The 20,176-nt window shown below is 39.8% G+C and overlaps 1 protein-coding gene across 1 annotated transcript; it reads left to right on the top strand.

Annotated features, from left to right (window-relative positions):
- Positions 1 to 1,717: 1,717 nt before the first annotated feature.
- Positions 1,718 to 19,400, top strand: smad1 (SMAD family member 1). The gene is made up of 7 exons (XM_031752195.2): positions 1,718 to 1,872; positions 10,150 to 10,708; positions 13,691 to 13,954; positions 14,047 to 14,163; positions 16,548 to 16,769; positions 16,997 to 17,253; positions 17,803 to 19,400. Exons 2-7 carry the CDS (start codon positions 10,309 to 10,311, stop codon positions 17,944 to 17,946), a joined length of 1,404 nt encoding a protein of 467 aa, XP_031608055.1. The 5' UTR covers positions 1,718 to 1,872; positions 10,150 to 10,308; the 3' UTR covers positions 17,947 to 19,400.
- Positions 19,401 to 20,176: the final 776 nt, after the last annotated feature.

The raw sequence follows: 20,176 nt of genomic DNA, 5'->3' as shown, positions 1-20,176 counted from the left end.
GACTAATATTTTATGAGCTGAGCTGTCATGTGTAACAAAGTGGAATTGTTTCCACTTTTTGTTTCCACTCTCAGAAATATTATGAAGCAAGGTACTTAGGTTCAGGGCCTGCTTTACACCAGAGAGCAGAGCACTAGGAAGCAGCAGTGTCAAAATCTGAAAGTGTGATGTGCGAATATAAAAGTTAAATTACCTTAATTGGAATATTAGAGGTTAAACTTTGCTGTTCTAATGAGATAAAACTCGATGAAGCCCCATAGAGTCTGTAAAAACTCAGTAGGCTTTTCTCCCTAATAGGACTATAAATGTATGGGGTCTAATGAATGTGCTGCTGCCCTGTGTGTGCGTGTGTGTGAGGGGAATCCTCTAGCAAAAAAAAAGTTTTTGGGACCCTTCCTCCTATCCCTTCTCATTATCATCATCATGATCATCATCGCCATCCCTTCCTCCCTCCCTTACACCCCCCACCTCCACCCACCCTCCCCGCTCGCACTGTTTTCCCAGATTTATTCACGTGCGGCTCGCTCCCGCCTCGCTCAGACATTCTGTCGCCAGCGCCGTGACGTCACCTGCGCCAGAAGCCTCCTCCGCTCTGAACGTTTCCCTCCGCCTGTCTTCAAGAGAATCTAGTCCCCCTCCCTCCTCACCGCGGCGACCCTGAACTTGATTAATGAACTGGCAAATACAGAAAGAGATGTTACTACACTTTTTTAAATATAATGAAAAAAAAACAACAAAACAAAAACGATCGAAGCCCGTGTTTTTTGCCAGTGTTAAAGTATATTTAAGTCATCATTGTATGTTTGAGCAAATTATTACACTGATAAGCCTGTGGTCACCCTTTGGACACTTTGTGGCGTTTTTGAACTTATATCTCATTTTTTCGAGGATCTCTAATAACATCTACAAGCTCTGACTGTTTAAAAAAGACTGTTTAAAGTTTACTTATCATTCAGATAAGTTATCGCGCTTTTGTCGCTTTTGTGACTTATTCACATCTGATCAGATAATGGGTTACTTCCCCTTGGGCCTCATGGTCAATTCAGAGTCTGCGGCACATGCACAAGTATGGACAGATTGGGCTCATTGGTGTGCAAGAAACTTTCATGTCCTCTGCAGCTGCTGTCCTGCAGGAAGGCTGTGTTTTCACGTGTCATCGTGCAGTACTCACTGGGACCCAAAAAAAGCGTGCATCAGTGTCTGAGGAGGTGGGGATGGTGGCATGTATGAGCATGTTCCTGTGCTGACTGTGCTCGTGGGACACTTTTGTTCTCCTGGCTGAACTGTGCTTATCATGTCACAGTCAAAGCGAGACGGGAAACCGAGAGGTAGGCTTTAAGTTCAGGAGTTCACAGATAAACCACAGAGATGTGTCACTTAAAAACAGCCTCTCGGAAATATTACTGCTTTAGATAAAAGCGAGCTTTTTCAAAATATTTCCTCATTTACTCCCGATTGATGTCTGTTGTATTGGGGGAGACAACAGAGTGGTAAAGATTAAAGACTTATTACTTAGACTTATTATTTAGAGCCTCTTTTCCCCTGTCTCCCCAAAAAACCCGACATTTCACCTATCTTAACAGACACGTTTTGCACTAAAGAAACCCCACACCTTTGCACTAAAACCGTACCCTTTCGCTATTACATAATCCACTTCCACGCTCTCGATGAAGATGTTAGATGTGCAAAAAGTAGATCTGCCTCTTGCCGGTGGGGCCGCATCTCGCGGCGGTGTGATACTGGCGCTCGGGAGAGTGTGAGACGGCTCCGCGACTCACTGACGCCAGGCCGAGCAGACCCACAGTCAGGCGGCGAGAGCACACAGGAGGAGCCAGCGACGCCGAGAAACAGAAAGCTACAGAGGAAGAAAAGGTGCGGTAAAGTTTTTCTTTTTTCACAGAATTATAAATGAAAGCTGCCTTTAACTGTTTTTATTTCGGTAGCCACAGTGTGCTCGACTCTGTTTTTTTAAGGAAGTAGATCCCAGCAGTTATCTGCACATCACTGTCAGTTGGCAGCTTCAAACTTTTTTTCCTCTTTTTGCGCACACGTTATCAGACAGCAGTGGAAATTTAGCCGCAAAGTTGTAAGTGTCTTGTACAAATTTTTTTACAAAAGCGGGAAAAAAGTTGGTAACTTAGGGAATTTAGCAGCAAAGGTTTCCCAAAAATGTTGTAGAAGCGAAGCTTTTCGTCTTAAAGCTAAACTCCCTTTAATTACCCTTAAATCACCGTAAAGGGTTCACCGGGACGAGCTTTTCCGTATTTAACCATGTAATCCATTTTCAGCTGGGAATGATGATTATTGTGCTATTTATAAACTACCGCTTTTTCTTCTTTTTTTTTTGGGGGGTGCATGCATTATGCGTATAAATGGGTGGTCTTTCTGTGTCATATGTTATCTTGCTTCATCAACTAGCTGTTTAGTCTGTAACATTAAAAAAAGTGGAAGAAATGGCCACCAGTCGCCCGAGGGTTTCATCTTGTTCTGTGTAGAAATTAGTTTACGGTGACATTGAACAGAAAAACAGCCAAGCTTCTCCTTTTGAGAAGCAAGAAATTGAGGATTTAGCAAGTTTTCTTTCCCCGTGATAAATGACTGAAAATGCTTGATAAACAGTTATCAAGACTGCTCATTAAGTTTCTCATGATCACCTAATTAATTAGCTAAATCTCTTGATTTGAAGCGTTACACATTTCGAAATGTATCATATTTGGATGCCACTAAACCATATATCACTCTGTAATCAGTAAACACGTATTACACCTTGCCATTTTAAGCTTTAAGAAAGTATATTGTTGTAGTGTTTATTGATGTATAAAGACTTAACGTGGCTGTTCAGCTGGTGCACTTCAGAGGACATGTGTCCCCATGTGTTTACGGATTTCTGCCTGTGTGAGAGTGCATGTGAGGGAAGATTGCAGAGGGAGGCAGAGACCTACAACAACTAGAGCTAGCTCTCTTGACATTATTGAAGATGACATATCAGATTACTCAAAGGACAGGAATTTGTCCTTGTCTGTGATCGCATTCTCAGTATGTTGTGCTTTAAGTTGTATTTACGACAGCTTTTTTTCCAGCTTAAAAATGAGCATGAAGCCTCTTGACTGTGACTGTCATTATCAGAGGCTTTTATGAGCTTGATATCTGCGTCGGTGAACACAAAGCATGATATTTTCCATCCACTGTAACAGCTGCTGATAACTAGTAAACTGCAAGGTCTCCATACGTTGCAGGTTTTCCTTTATGAGAGAGACTTAAACCAAAATAAACTCTTTAGTTGACAGTTTTAGACAAGCACTGTTGTTGTAGGATAAATAGAAGAAGAAACATGACAGATTTAAGTCTTGTGTCCCTGTGTCACTGTATGGTTGGATAACATGTCTGCTATGTGTTGGAGTGAAGTGTCCACCCTAACACAACACAAACCCAACGCTGAGTTACGAGCATGTTTGACATAGCACCATGAAAACCCATGTGTTTGATAGTTATGTCTGCTGTGGTAGATTGACATGTCTGGGACGCAAAGAATCTGATCCCAGTTCAACTTCATCAGAGTCTGAACCATCCTGACACTTCTTGTGCAGGTTTCTAGTGTTTTCCATATCAGCATTGGAAGGATGCTGAGCAGTAGATGTGACTTGTAGGAGCCCGTCAGGTCAATGCCATGACTGTGATTACTTCAGGTTTTGCTCTTAGACTGTAGTGTCTAGGTCTAGCTGTTCGGCGTTAATTCTAGGGCTGCTCATTTATGACAAAAGTCATTTCTCACGATTGCCATAGTGGCTTCATTGAACTTAAAATCATGCTATTTGAATGGTGAATATCCTTGACTCTTTGAATCAGTCTTTCAGGGAGAAAATCTGGAGTTTTATGGAATGACAAAAGTATTGTAGGTGGGGCTGAAAGCCAAATTGTGAGTGCAGCACAATAACTGTCTTGTTTAAAATATAGTTAGAAGCCAAAATTGTAATTAAAATTTGATTAATTGTGCATCACTAGCTAATGCTGTTTGCAACCAACTGAAGTAGTTATTAGGGAGCCTGGAAAAGTGAACTAATATTATATTACAGCAGATATGTTACTTTATGTTAGCCAGCAAATATCAAGAAGGTGCAGAATGCAATTATGCAAAGACATGCTGCTTTTGTAAGACTGTACAACAAGGAAAACTTGACAGGTTAATTGTATATATATTTTTCATGTAAAATGTCCTTCTCTGTATTTATTTATTTATTTATTTATTGCATAAAATGGCTAAAATTGGCAGCTTTTTTTGGTTGGCCCACAGTCCAAAGATATTTAGCTTGCAATAATATGAAACTGATAAATGTAGGACATCTGGCTAAGAAACTGGAACCAGAGATCTTTTGGCTTTTTCTTTTCTTTTCTTTTTTTAAATGGCATGATTTAAATGACAAGTACTTCTAAGTACTAAGTACATTAGTACTAATTTTTCTTAGTACTAATGTTAATTTCTCAAAAGGATGTTAAAAATGACAGCTGGTCTCCTGTTTTAAAAGCAATTTGTTGACTCATTTAAAAAAAAAAAAAAATTATATCCTAGCCTCATTGTTAGAAATGGTATTCGTAAAGTAGCCTGTAGTGCATCCTTGTAGTGTCATGATTCACACAGTAATGCCCCTTGAAGGCTCTTGATGTTGAAGTACTAGCTGAAGAGACCAGATATGTGAGCGTTCTCCATATCTCTTCCTCCCAAACACTCAGCCTGTCTTAGATCTCAGGCATCACCATCACTCTCACTTACTTTTTTCCTTCTGTCTCTGCATCATTCCTCCTTTCTTCCTCTCGCTTTATCTATCACTCTCTTCTTTCCTGCACTCCACGGTTTATAGCCAGTGACTCCATTGAGCGGGGGTTAATGGAGGCCCTATCCAGGACCCTGCTGATAAATAATGTAGCTTCTTTATAATGCTCCATCCCCAGGGAGGGTCCAGAGAGCATCATTACTGCCTGCTCATCCTACACAGCCCAGGCCTAAATTGATTAACAGACACTGGAGCAGTGCAGAATGATCCATGGGGCTAGTGTAGTGGCTAACAGCTCGCACCAGGTGGGTCAAAGCCTTCGCCTGTCAGTGTCGCATCATCCCACTCTGTGCTCCCATTAGCCTCAGTTTCTGTCCAGTGGGCTAACTGATTGCCATAACAAGCTACCGCTAACGCAATAGTGAGAGAGCAATGCTCAGACTTGGCTATAGGTAATGTTTTTTATGGAGCTGTTTAAATGATGGTATCCGTTTCCATTTTCATAGAGGAGAGAGCAACGGCAAAGGCCACTGCAGGCATGTTTCTTTAATGCCTGTGTCACAGATTAGGGATGACGCTAAAAGTTTGATGGTTACATAGAAATTTGAAGTATGGATCATGTGTGGATTGAGTTCATTTAATAATTTATTTGGTTAAGATGTGTTTGAAACATTAACCTGACTGTGAAATCCTATGACATTCTACCCATCTCCTTGCTAAGTGATGATGTAACAATCCTTTTTTTTTTTCTTTTTTTTTTTTTTCCTGCATTGGATTAATTTGTGCTTAAAAACATTGCTGCAGCATGTTCCCAAATAAAGCCTGGTGGGTTCTCCATGTCTGGCTTATTTACACAATAGTGGTAGTACAGATTACACGTTTTACTACTGTTTACACTCACCACTGCAATTTTGAATTGCAAAGTCAGGTTTAATGTGACTTCTCCAACTAAAGTTCACCTTCAGGAGGCAATTCAGCTAAAAATTCATTTCATAATAATGATAACAATAATAATAATAATAATGATAAGAATAAGAATCTGGAGATGTTCATTCTATCAGCGAAATGCCAGAGAGTTTTTGGACGAGACCTTTATTATAATATCAGTATCTGTAAAGTTTTATTTGTACATAGATGGACACATGTATACCCACCAAATTATTTAACATCACCTGTGTTATAGTTCCTGGTACAGTAGAGTTTTCCAGGACCACATAAAACCACACATACATGACAAAAACAATACCATATATGCTGTTACTGCAGGACATAAATATTTTTCAGACACATATTCAGAAAGTTGGTTCACAGAAAGGCCGTTATGTCATGCAGGCATCCTAGTCTATACATAGATATAGGAAGAGGGGCACATTGGCGCCTTTTTGTTTTGACTGCTTCTCAGAAAACTCAAACTAGCATTGTCCAAAGAAGAAACACAGTGCCATATCAGGGCCTTTAAATAAGCATGTGGTCAGGCGAGCAGTCAGATGTTATTGACTGCCAGGGCTGGAAATATCTAAGAGACATGGCCTCCATCTACAGCTGAATGACAGTACAGGATTGTTAGGTTTGCTCCAGATGTTACTGTACAAAGCTTTCTGGAATCCTCCATCTGAAATGCATTAAAGTTAGTCTTTGTGCAGTTAGTCCTGAACTTGTACTGATAGCACTGGTTGTTACTGAGAGACCATCAAAGAAGCTCTGTGGCTGGATGTGAATCAGAATAATTTCTTATATGTCTGGGTGGTGACCCTGACAGTAATATGATGATGCTGATGTTTACCTTTTGAACTGTGTGTTGTTTTTACACAGCAGACTCAGATCTCCAGTAAATGTTTTGTTTCATGTAGTTTGAAAATGTGCTCAGTCAGATTTACTTTAGACACTGACAAGGTCACCATAGAGATATAGTCTATGTCAGCTTTCAGAGATTTTTAATTTGTATAGATAGTCATGTGAATGGACGAGTTTATGCTACAACAACAGCCAGTAACAGCAAAGGTTGACTGGTATTATTTTTATTTTTATTTATTTTTTTTCAGACCAAGAGAAATGCGTCATAAGTTTTAGGTTTAAAACAAGCAGGACAAGTGTCAGAAGCTTAGTCATACTTGTGTTTGATTTACACAAAAAGGTCTACGTGTGTGTGTGTGTGTGTGTGTGTGTGTGTGTGTGTGTGTGTGTGTGTGTGTGTGTGTGTGTGTGTGTGTGTGTGTGTGTGTGTGTGTGTGTGTGTGTGTGTGTGTGTGTGTGTGTGTGTGTGTGTGTGTGTGTGTGTGTGTGGGGGGGGACTAGCAGCAAGCCACTAGTTAATGTAGGGTGCAGTAGGTGTGGATTACTTTAAAAAAAACAAAAAAAAACAGGACAATCAATGATGTCACCTTAATCTCATTTTGTAAAAAAAACACTTATTTGAATAAGTCAGTTTAAAAAAAAAAATCCTGTTATTAGTGTTAGTAAGAATTTTAGCTGAATTCCCAAGTTTTGGTAAGAATTTTACTTGTCACTGTATATTTTTTTTTAAATTGTCATTTTAATTTCTTTTTAAAATATTTTTTTGTTTAATTTTCATGCTTGCATACGATAAAGGAGGGCTACTGGGGCTAGTCCTGCTAATGTTAGACACAAAGAAAACTACTCTGACACTGTGTGTGTTTAAAAATGTAGTGGTCCTCATTTCAGTGACATTTAACCTAATTGTAGTAGTAGTAGTATTTGTTTTGGGATTTTTTTTTTTTTTAAGGTAGTAGTAGTTTTATTCTCTGTAATTATTATCAAGACAACATTAGCAATGGCAGAAAAAGTCAGTTGTTTTTTTTTGTTTGTCTGTTTTTTCTTGTTTTAAAAAAAACAAACAAAAAGTAAATTAGTAACCAGGATTATTACTTGTTATAATTTGGTGGTATTTGTCAGGGGCATAAGTTCAGAATAGTTATGATAATACAGGTATCCATAGCATTTACTAAAACCTTAAATGCCAAAGCCTCCTGATGCTTGTTGTGTTAATAAAGTTGACCACCTTGACAAAACTAAGGTATTGTGAGTACATGCCATCCACTTTACTCAAATTTTAATTTTAATTACCTAAAATGTTTTTCACACCTAGTTTTAGCTTTTATTTAACTGCAACAATCTTGGTATTAATACTTGTTCCTCATAAATAGAACAGTTAGTTTGCAAATGAAGTTAAGGGCAACATGACAGAAATCCAATTTGACTACCCGTCCTTAAACGTTTCACTAAAATGAAAAGCTGTTCATCGTGAAAGAGTCTGAGGAAAAAAAAGGTCAGGGATGGTCAATTCAGGAAACATTTTTTTTGTTTCCTGTCCTGCACCTGTGGAAAAGCCTGCAAGTCTCAGCAGAAGGAAGTGATGTCACTGTTGTTCAGGCGATGACACATAAGATAAAACACAGTCTGTTTCCTGTTTCTGTTAAGGTGGCAACTCTTTTGTCAGTATTAAGATGTAGTTTTCCCACCAAATGTCCCGTCCTTTGAACAACTGTAGTTTTGTATTACTTTTTAGATGAGCCGATTATATACAGGCTAATTATAGTTTTAACTTGCAGCTTTCCAGTCAGTGTGGTTGGCAGTAGTAAGTGTCCACGGCCTCCACAACACATGCACACAAACACACACACACTTTGTAAATGGCACCTGTTCGTATCAAACTTCCCAGTCCAGATGCCAGTATGAGGTAGCTTACACAGGCAGTAGTTGACAAAGATAGAAATCACTATTCATCCCATAATCTGAAGGGCCAGGAATAACTACAGAGCAGCCTTAATGATGTATTTGTTCCTGCTCTTAGGAAATCCAATATACTGCAGGCTTTACTGTCAGAGAGTGATGCACACTCACCCACGATCGGTTACAGATAAACGCTGGTGGATTCCTGACACGCTGTTTATTTGATTCAAGGATCACATTTGAACATTCATCTGCAGCCAAACCTCAACCATAACTCTGTTTTATCTGCCTAATTGCATTCAGGCATAACTTGAAAAGAAGGTGGGACGAGGAGTGCTGAATGTGCTCTTGTTTTCCCTTTCAAAAGCCAAAATGTGTGTACCTTCTGACTACTGAATTGCTCCCGTGGGACCCCAGTGAATAGGCACATTTATACTGGGGTTCGCATGCACTTCCTTTTTATTGTCCTACACATTGCCAGATTCCTGCCCAGAGCCGGTGTGTGGTGTTGAAGCTTTTTTGATCACTTGCCTCAGCAGGTTACTCATTAGAAGTTTCCTTCCTCTGAAATCTTTTAAAACTCATACTGGATGTTGTCAAGCACACTATTTTACCTAGCAAGTTGTCTTTGCACTGTTGAATCATAAAATCTCATAGTATATACACAATACGTTTAATCTTCTTAGAAAATTAAGCTGAGAAACAAGATAAGAATAAGAGATAAGAAAGAAAGCAATACTAAAAGCCTTGATCATATCGATGTGAATCAGTATGCTGTCATATTGCACTTCCACAGACACACAAACATTTATTTGTTTGGTTATTTAACAAGACAGTCTCAATAGTCTCTGGGTAGGTCAGAGTAAAATGTACAAATGACCTTCAGAAAAGCGACAAAATACACTAAAAATGCATGATGATAAGTTTACAAACCTGGAATTAAATAGTTTTTAATGTTTGATTTGCCAACCCCTCACTGCATTACATGATGCAGCTGTTTCTGTTAAAGTTGCGCACTTTAAATAAAGTTCTTGACTAAATATGATCTTCCTGTTTGTTTGGGAAAAAATGTATTTAGTAATCGATACGTCTAATCAGGAAAGTAATTGACATTAATTTCAAAATCTGATTTTGTTTGAAAATATAAAGCAAATTTGACAGAACTTGCTGGTTTTTACCTCTCTGATATATAGATATTCTTTCTTTTCTGCTATTCTTGACTGAATGGAATCATTTGTTCCACAAAGATTCTCCAGGTGTTTTGCTGCTTCTCTCTGTGGGTTGTGCTAACTTTGCACATATAAGAAGTCTTCTCCTGTAAATGACATCAGTAATTGGTGGTAATGTGACAAGACATAAAGACAGGAAGTTATTGGGAGAATGTCTGGTTAGGGCTGATGATCAGAGGAGGGTGTCCTCTGTGACTCTCCTGCCCTTTTCCCAGAACTCATGACTGATATGACCAGACCAGCTGTATGGGTGAAATCATTGCTTGCTTCATTGCTTACACAGGCAAGTCTGCTAGTGCCGTTAAAGAGGAGGAGGTGATTTATGTTCATGTTTTGTAGTTGCAGCAGCTTTGTGAGACAGGCAGGCAGTGACGTGTACATCTTTTTGTGAAGGACTTTAACTTACACTTGGAACTTGTGCTTATACTTCTTAACTTACACTTCTTTTTCTTTTTTTCTAGTGACTGTGAAGAGGACCTTATCTTGCATCTTGGAAGCCAAGGATTATAACATAAGAAAACAAACAAATAATATTTAAACCTTTGTGTTCAGTGACTGGACAGTGTCCAACGACTGGTTGCGCTTCCTTTAGGAGTGGGGAGGAGGGCGGCTTGGCCAACATGAATGTCACTTCGCTCTTCTCCTTCACCAGCCCAGCCGTGAAACGGCTGCTGGGTTGGAAGCAGGGAGATGAGGAAGAGAAATGGGCAGAAAAGGCAGTGGATGCTCTGGTTAAGAAACTGAAAAAGAAAAAGGGAGCCATGGAGGAGCTGGAGCGGGCTCTCAGCTGCCCAGGTCAGCCCAGTAACTGTGTGACAATCCCCCGCTCACTGGATGGACGGCTGCAGGTGTCTCACAGGAAAGGCCTTCCCCACGTCATCTATTGTCGGGTTTGGCGCTGGCCTGACTTGCAATCCCACCATGAGCTGAAAGCGCTGGAATGCTGCGAGTACCCCTTTGGCTCCAAACAGAAGGATGTGTGCATCAATCCCTACCACTACAAACGAGTGGACAGTCCAGGTGAGTGAAATCCCGAGGTAACTTGAAACGGCATGCCTCTACACTGACCTTAATACCTGTATAAGATGTGCAGACTCTTTGACAGTGTCATAATAAATGTAAAAGAATAAATAAATAAATAAATAAAGGTACTCAAACTCAGATACTTTGCAATTTAAGTATAGATGACGCCATGAGAGAAAAGATTGAATGATTCCATGGAAAGTATAATACAAGTATTGTAACTGTAAAATGAACAAAAACTCTACACATTTTTCAATTCAAGGACACTGGGACACTTGGGTTTGGACTAATGGTGATTTCCTGGTTTGGTTTTCCTGGCCTTCTCATATTTATCATGACAAAATAACTATTTAAAACTTTTAGGATCCTCAAGTTTCTATATTTTCCTTTCCATTAATCAGTTCTGTATATTTTTTTTTGTATGTTGTTTTAGTTACCTTTCTGTTGTCTGACAGATTTAGTCCCTAACCAGAATGTCCACACAACTTTTTATTTACATGGATGATCACAGAGAGATGACATTTAAAAAAAAAAAAAAAAATATTATTATTATTATTGTTAAGGAGAGGTTCAGGAGGCTGGCCACTTGGAAAGCGGCAGGGCACACACAATTAGATTTAATATATATAGTCAAAAAACAACACTAAAAATGACTTTACAAAGAAAAAAATAAAGATCTCAGGTAAAAAAATAAACTCAGGATAATGTCTTTTATAAAAGTTTTTGTACTACCCGAGTTTGAGTTATTTCCTTGCCTAGGTTTGTCCACTGCTTTGGGGTTCTACCTGCAAAAATAAGACAAATCAAACACAAGCTGGCCTTTAACTAAACACAAAATGAAAGTCAGCTGACAAGATAAAAACAGCTGTCTGCGGGGTGCTGTGTGTGTGTGGGTGTGTATGTATGTAGCAGGAAATTCCATCTGGGGAGAATGAGGGCTTTGTTTTGGGCATGCTCAGTACTGCAGGCTCTACTTTTTTTCATACAGGCAGACACACTCTCAAACTTGCACGCATGTCACAAAAAGTAGAACACACACCCACACACATGTATGACTGCAGGCAGTTTCGATGAGGATGGCTGGAACAGGAAGATACTTAGTCTCTCACAATAGGAGGAAAGAGTTGTTGGCTGCCTCACATACGCTTTGTTTTCGCAGCGGGTGGAAGATGGGGCTAAGGTGATTTAACCCCACAGCAACTGTCTGGCCACACGACTCCCCCCCACAACCAACACCACAACACACCCTATTTTTCCTCTATTAAGCCAGCCCACCTACTCAAACACATCCTGCCAATTTCCCTTCAACCTTATACATAAAAGCACAGCTGTCTGACTGCTCCACAAATAGCCTGTAAAATAAACATTTATTTATATATTGATCCATTGGCCTATTGCAGCACATTCAGGCTACCTGCAGGAATATAGACAGCAACCCGAGTCTCATCTAAAGTTTCACCACTAGCTTTATTTATCTGCACAGGTATTTATAGACACAAGTGGAGTGTATCTCTGTGGTTTGTACTGCACCTGAACAGCCTTCAGCCAGGATATTTACCCCAAGTGATGAATTCCACAAGAACAGCTTGCTTCAAAATGTCTTTTTTAGTGCAGAAACCTAAGAGCCTGGGCCAATACTGCTGGCTAAGACCTACTGCCTGGAAGCTGACATTTGAAAAACGTAGCGACATCTGTGCGCAGAATGTTGAATCATGGAAAGTGCCAGAAACAGATTTCCTTTGTTGTGCTGGAATCAAATAACTTATTGAGTTCAGATGTATCTTTTTCTACATGGGTAGAGCTTGATATGATGAGCGGTTAAAGTAATTATCTTTCTTTGTTTTGATTTTTTTGTTTGTTTTTTGTGGGTGGGGGGGTTTAAAGATTGAGATTAATGAAGGATTTACCTCAGTGGGTGATTGTGGTGTTAGATGAATCAGAGAACACTCAAGGTAAGAGAAAGAAATGAAACAAGTAAAGAATTTGATGTCCAGTTTCCTTTTCTGATTAAGTGCTGTCAAAATGAACTAAAAACTGAAGCCAAAAGATGATTTTGAAACAGTGGATATCTGATCTTGTACATCACATCCCCAAGAGACCGGATCAGCAAAAAAAGATAAAGCATGCATGCATTTCAACATAAATATGTTTTGGAACATCACAAAATAAACAACTAAAATAATTTGCCACATGCTTGTTTAATTGTTCCAGACCTCCTTTAGGCCCTACACATTGAGGAATTTTGTAAGAAATAAAAACATTTTTTAGACATAAGCTACATCTACAAGTTACCTAATGAATGTTCTAACGCTACAGTTATGTTAGCCAACTGATCTTTGAGCAGTTCTGCACCAAAATGAAGTCTGTACAAAAAAATTACCATTGATTTACCTTGTACCTTGTTGTTGGACCACGGTGATAGTTTGTTTGTAGCCACTTGTTGCTGGGTTTCAAAAATGGCGGGTTTGATTCTTGTAAAAGAGTCTCTCTCAGGGCTCATCCCAAACTTTACCCTAGCCAGTCACTGGCAGGCAGCCTGATGCCACATTTTCTGCTCAACTCAGCTCTCTTGGAACTCTGGCCCAGTAGATATTGAAAAAGCACTTCTAAATTTGTTTGTACGAGTAAATTGATTTGTGCATGAAAGGTTTGTAAGTACGATTTATGTACTCATTTGTGTTTACATACTGTTAGTAAATGAGGCTGAATGACTGCTGTCGCTGCTGTTTTGGCTGGCAGATTTTACATCTCCCAGTTTATATCAATATATCATTTTCACCCACCTCTGATGTTAAGCATGAAAAAAAAAAAAAAAAAAATCTCCTACCTTCTTTATAGATGATTAGCTATTTGGGGTGGGGGGTAATTTGCAAGCTTTAGTGTCACATAATAGGACTTTCTGACTAACGGGTGGAGTCCAGTTTAACTCAACTCGGTATATTCTCTCTGAACACCATTTGTTTGTTTCTTCCTCTACAGTGCTGCCACCTGTCTTGGTACCGAGGAACAGCGAGTTTAATGCCAAACATACGATGTTGCCTCGCTTTCGCAACCCCTTACAACAGAACGAGCCACACATGCCCCAAAATGCCACCTTCCCAGAATCCTTTGGTCAGGCCAACACCTTGCCTTTCCCACATTCACCTGGGAACAGTTACCCAAACTCACCTGGAAGTGGCAGCAGCGTCACCTTTCCTCATTCACCATCTAGCTCTGACCCCGGCAGTCCATTCCAGATGCCAGGTAGTAATTATTTTTCTGTTTTCTTTCTTCTCCTACACTTTTCCTCCACTTTAAAGCTCACTTTACTTTGCTCTGTCTCCTTCCTCATGCAGAGACCCCCCCTCCTGCCTACATGCCCCCAGAGGAGCAGATGAGCCAGGATTGCCCTCAGCCAATGGACACCAACCTCATGGCTCCACCATTGCCCCTGGAGAGTAACAACCGGGCAGGTAACCATGTTAGTTACTGTCTCGCTTGCGCGCACACACACACACACACACACACACATTTTATGTGATATCTGCAAAAAGCTGTCTGTACCTGCTCACCTTTTTTCTTTATACCTCTTTTTTGGGGGGGTATTTTTTTGCTTGTGGTCACATGGAAATGCACAAAGTGAAAACTTCAGTGAGGCCACTGTTCTTTATCGTGTCAGATAAAACGGCGTGTGGGCAGGGCATGCTAGTTTACAGTAGGCTTTGTCTGTGGGTGCAGGCTCAAGGGAAGCTCAAAGCCTCAGCAAATTAAGACAGGCCTCAGAGCCGTTTTATGGGGACTATAAAAGCTTAGGCTTATGTCATCTTTGCGGCTGGTAATGACTTAAAACTTGTTAACGATAAGGTTCACTAATTGCCTCCTACTTTTAAATCTAAAATGCGGTGCAGTAATTGCTGCTATCTTGACTTTGTGTTGTAGACTTTATTGTGCTACACAGACAGCAACTGAGCACTACATTCATAAATGCGTAACAGACTAAGCAGTGGACATGTATTGGACTCCAAAGCCCTTTGATTCAGATTTTATAGCTTGTTCAGTAATCATTTTTATCAGTAATCCAAAGACCTGGATTACAGCTGTAAAGAAGTTTGATGGTAGACGATGGCAGGTTTTAAAAAAAACCTTCAGGCTACCCAACTATAGAGACAACAAAGGTAAATTGTAGGGATGTGCGCGACTAGTCAACTAATCATTGTTATTGTCACTAGTCTGTACCAAATCTACTAGTTTAATCTGTTTTACATTTTAATTGATACCCAATCCTGGCCCTTATGACTCGACTCAAGATAAGTGGAAGAAAATGGATAATTTGTTTTCTTATTTTAAATTTTAACTTTTAATGACGTGGTTGTCATGAATTTTCAAATAGTGTGCATCATTCAAAATACACGGCACAATGCAACACACTTTTTTAGTTACAGTTCAGTAATTTTTCAGATGTTTGTCATATTTTGATAATACGTGAAAATATTTTATAGTAACATGTTTGCTTATCATATTTAACATCGGTTTATTTTAAGTGTTCTTCTTCTTCTCAGTTTTACACTAGTTGGTTAATCTAATTTTCTTAGTTGCACGGAACATCCCTAGGAAACTCTAGTAAAATTGTCTGATGTAAATATACTTTTAAGTTTACACATTGAATTTCTGGTTTCAAATTTTTAAGGGCTGAAACATAAGCTATGTAGCATTTTAATAAGAATCATAATACCTCGTTAGTATTTAGCCTTTCAGGTTGGAGACCACTGATTTACCTAATTAAGCTGTTGGCTATGTGTTACTGACCTAGCATAATTATCACTTATTCACAAATTGAATTATACCTCAAATCATTGGTTGAAATAGTTACTTGTGTAGTTATGTTTGGTGGTATGTCTTCTGGAACCTCTTCATTGTTTGCTCATGTTGGTGGTGACAAGATGGTGTATGGAATCAGTGACAGTTGGCATAATGCTGATTTGTCAGACATTTGATGGCTAAATAAGCATCTGAGATTTCTAAATTGGATGTCTAAGGTGTCAGCTCATGTGGGCTGGACTTGTGATCAGGTGATACTCTGGGACTGAGCTTGATTTTGACCCTTTTTAGAAAAAAAAATTACTGTTTAGAGTTAAACCCGTAAATGGCTGCACTCTGCAGTTATCTGCTGGTACAAACGCTGATAAAGCACTGACTTTTGCCTGAACTTTTGTGTCATTAAAGCTTAGAGATTGTGCCCATGCATGCTGACAGTAGAGCTGTTAAAAGTTTTCCTGGCAGTTGGAGTTTTGGGAATTTTTTTTTCCAGTTCTCTTCCACAAGCTGCATCCTGTACAGGGGAGCAGGTTTCTATTGTAGGCCAGTTCTGGGAAAGGGACAGACAAAACACACCTGCTAGCCAGTGCCACGCTACAGAGGAAGTTTGGGAGAAGTATGCGCTTAAATAAACATGATTTATTCCCCTTACAGAGAGAGGGTGAGGCCAGCTGGCACCAGCTTACCCTGAGATACCAGGCTCAGCGAGCATGCTCGTGTCCCGTCTATTGACTGTTTGCCTGCTCAATAAACCCTGGCATGCAGACCACAGATGGCCTTGACACTTTAGAATACATCTGCATTGATTTGGGTTAGAATAAATATATGGAGATATGCTTGTTTATGTTTATTTATGGTTATAGGCAACATGGAATAATTTGAATGAAAGAAGAGTGTGGAGCAATTTGATGAAATATTTGGTTTCCTGTCATCAGCTTCGCTGCACACGACTTTTAAATGCGCCTCACAATTGTGCCTGGTGTGAGGCATGTAGCGTGTACTCTACTCACTCTAGTGACTTGTTAATGTGTTTCCTGTGCAGATGTGCAGCCTGTGGCCTATGAGGAACCCAAGCACTGGTGCTCTATTGTTTACTACGAGCTCAACAATCGTGTTGGAGAGGCCTTCCAGGCTTCCTCCACCAATGTGCTCGTCGATGGCTTCACAGATCCCTCCAACAACCGCAACCGATTCTGCCTCGGCCTGCTCTCAAACGTCAACCGCAACTCTACTATTGAGAATACCAGGCGGCACATTGGCAAAGGTACAACATGGAAAACCTGTCAGTGACCAAAATGAAGCAATTGTCTGCAGACTAGTCTAAATCAATTCATGTTGTGAGCAGGGACTGAGATGTGGCGAGCAACGGAACGACAAATTGACTAAACGTTCCAGTCTGTTGATTTCAGGTTGACCACATGGATGTTTGGCTTCTTTTAATAAAAGTGACTCAACCACAATGTTAATTCATCTGATAATACTCTCTATTAGGCGTCCATCTGTATTACGTTGGAGGGGAGGTGTATGCAGAATGTCTGAGTGACAGCAGTATCTTCGTCCAGAGTCGTAACTGCAATTATCACCACGGCTTCCATCCCACAACTGTATGCAAGATTCCCAGTGGCTGCAGCCTAAAGATTTTCAACAACCAGGAGTTCGCTGAGCTGCTGGCTCAGTCTGTCAACCACGGCTTTGAGGCCGTTTATGAGCTCACCAAGATGTGCACTATCCGCATGAGCTTTGTTAAGGTAGTCTGGTTTGAATTTTCCTTCTAAAAAATGTAAAGTTTTTGGACGATAGATGTTTAGCCTTTTACCTTTTAAAAAAGGTTTATATGGTCTATGGCAGCAGTTGTACAAACAGCTGAGCAGCCACACACACAGTGTTTGTTTGATGCTGTGCAACATAATTCCAGTTAAGAATGAAACTATGTGCCTGTCTCTATTTTGTGGTAACACTGTATAATTTGACATAGTTATAAATTAAATTCTCATAAAACTACAATAAATACACATTAATTTTTACAGATAATCTTTCATTTTAATGTCAGCCGATGGTCTTTCACAGCTGAAAGCAGATTTATTACACCATGAATTTTCAGTCATTCCACACTTAAACTGTGCCCTGGTTTTAAAACTCAGAAGTTTTAAAAACAAGGCACTTTTTTACGGTGAAAATTAATTTAAATGTGGTAAAACATCTATAATGAGACAGTCCAAAAATAATTAGTATTTTCCATTTTCTTTTAAATCCACCAAATTGTAAGAAAATAAAACCTGTGTTTTTGTGCTTGTCAGGGCTGGGGTGCAGAGTACCACCGCCAAGATGTGACCAGCACACCCTGCTGGATTGAGATTCACCTGCACGGCCCCCTGCAGTGGTTGGATAAGGTGCTGACTCAGATGGGCTCCCCTCACAACCCCATATCCTCCGTCTCCTAGGCTTCACTGTGCTCGGCCCGGTGGCTGTCCATACCCCAGCATTTTGGTTTAAGTAGCGAGAACAGGGGTTAGCTGGTGCCAGACTGGTTTGTGTTTGAGTCAGACTGTTTGAAGTTTTGACTGAAATACAAACTTTTCCGGGACCTTTGAGGTTGGGCGGGTTGTTAAATGGGTTTGTTCTCTACTTGAAGGATGTCTGAATTGGGCACATTTACAGACTGGGAGAGGAGTAAGCAAGGTGAGCGTGATGCAACTGGAAGATACTTGATCTCTGTGACCAACTGTAATAATTAGACCATCATACTCATATTGATGCAAGTATCCTCTTTGATCTTGTTCCCACAACATTTTTTTTTCATCTTTCTACTATTCTGACTCATAACTAGTTTCCATTTAATTCTTCCCTCGGAAATCCTGATATACAAATGTAGTCACAATAATTTTGGGACATTCCAGGTCGCCGAAATGCAGTTGGTTTCTGTTTTCTGTCCAACTGCAGTCAGGTTGGCGTGAAATGTGCTTCTGAAATGTAAACTGTTAGCAGGAAAATGTTCATCTCCAGATATGTAAAGAAGTGTGCTGGGTTGTCAAAAATGTTTCTTAGGTTATAATAAGTGAGAGCAGTTAAAGTTATCTGTATAACAGCAACATAAAATCCACTATTACAAGTACTGAAGAATAATATGAGGGCAAAATTAGGGCCGTTTGAGCATTTAGTGTAGGGTTTAGTGTGGTGCATGGCACTCAAAGGGCATTTCAGACATAAACAGTTTTAAGTGTTGCTCATCTTGTGTTTCAAATGAATTTTAAGAGGAAAAAACAGATAGTGTTTAGATATATTCACTATTAGATTATGTGCTGTGCAGTCTGGTTTTGCAAAGCCTAGTTTGGTTAGTGTAGTGTTACACATTTAAGACTGGTAGCTGAACATGAAATGAAGCGGAGGCAAACACAAGTACAGTGTAGTTTGTCCCCTGCTGTATTCTCTGCAGCTGAATCTTATGTGTCATGCAGAGTCGAGTCGCATTGAGGACATTAATATTTCAGTGACTGCGCCTCATCATCTTATTACATTGAGCAAAACGTGTTAAATGACTGTTATGGGAAAAAGTTGAGCATTCAGATTTTAATCATGACTGAGAAAAGGGTGTCAGCTACTGACTTCCCCAAATCCTTTTTTTAAATAAAATGCAGATTTTTGCCATTCAATTATTTTTATGCTTTGAGCAATCCTGTTTGCTGTAAAACTATTATACTCTTTACATTCTTTTTGTATTTTTTGAACATTTTTAGTTTTGTTTGCACTTTCACATGTTGCCTCTTTGTTTTGGTTTTATTTTGTTTTCGCTCCCTCTGTCTGGTTTGCTCAGTAAAAACTCCCAGAAAAGCAGTTTTATTCCATGAATATCAAGTCTCTACTGGAAGAGTCAATAAATTTGTTTCATTACTTGCAATATTTCTGTCTCTTTCATGACCACTGTCTCTGCATGTTTGTCTTTGTGTCTCGGTTTAATTACAGGCCACCCATGCTAAGAAAATATGCATCATGTATTGTTGGGGACTTGCAGAAACAGCTGGTGTGTGTGTGTGTATGTGTGTGTGTGAGAGTACACGCGCTTGTACTTGTGTAGGGACATAAATCGTTGCACCCAGTCAGATTTTGGGGACAAACGGCAAATCCCCTCATTAATTATGTTTTTAATGAGTAGACTTGATTTAAGGTAAGAGTTAGTCAAGTGGGAAATGAATGCAAGTCACTGTAATGTCCTCTGAAGTGATGGAAGAGCTCCTCCTGTGTTTGTATGTATATTTGGAAGTAGACCTTCAATTAGAAACGCACAATTACAAGAGCATGTCAAAGCCAACTGCACCACTGTTAAGCATAATTGCATTTTCAAGTAAATTGCATGGAAATGCATAAAATAACCCCCCACCACACACAAACACACCTTTATTTAAGACGCATGTTGTGATGGCACTGTAACAACCTTCCAGGAAGGTCTTCTGGAAGTTGGTGACTGGATGGTTTGAGTGTAGCTGTTTCATTTGACTTTGTGATGTGGGTGGCATGGTTGCAGTGTGGTTAGTTCTGCCGCCTCCTACAAGGCTGCATGTTTCTTGTAGACTGCTCAGACGAGCATGTCAGGTGGAATAATCCCAGTGTTTTTCTAGCCTGACTGTCTCAGGCCTGCAGTGTACTCAGAATAAAAGTGAGTCTCTTCCTTATGAG

Source organism: Oreochromis aureus, linkage group 6, assembly GCF_013358895.1.
Source record: "Oreochromis aureus strain Israel breed Guangdong linkage group 6, ZZ_aureus, whole genome shotgun sequence".
NCBI lineage: Eukaryota > Metazoa > Chordata > Actinopteri > Cichliformes > Cichlidae > Oreochromis > Oreochromis aureus.
The sequence above is the reverse complement of the archived record's forward strand: the minus strand, read 5'-3'. Positions and strand labels throughout refer to the sequence as shown.

What these genes read in the sequence shown, in the direction of transcription:
- smad1 (XM_031752195.2), top strand. Translation starts at nt 10,309, where the DNA reads ATGAATGTCACTTCGCTCTTCTCCTTCACCAGCCCAGCCGTGAAACGG. An exon ending in CAAACGAGTGGACAGTCCAG is followed by an intron (nt 10,709 to 13,690) that starts GTGAGTGAAATC and finishes CTTCCTCTACAG; the next exon opens with TGCTGCCACCTGTCTTGGTA. An exon ending in CAGTCCATTCCAGATGCCAG is followed by an intron (nt 13,955 to 14,046) that starts GTAGTAATTATT and finishes TTCCTCATGCAG; the next exon opens with AGACCCCCCCTCCTGCCTAC.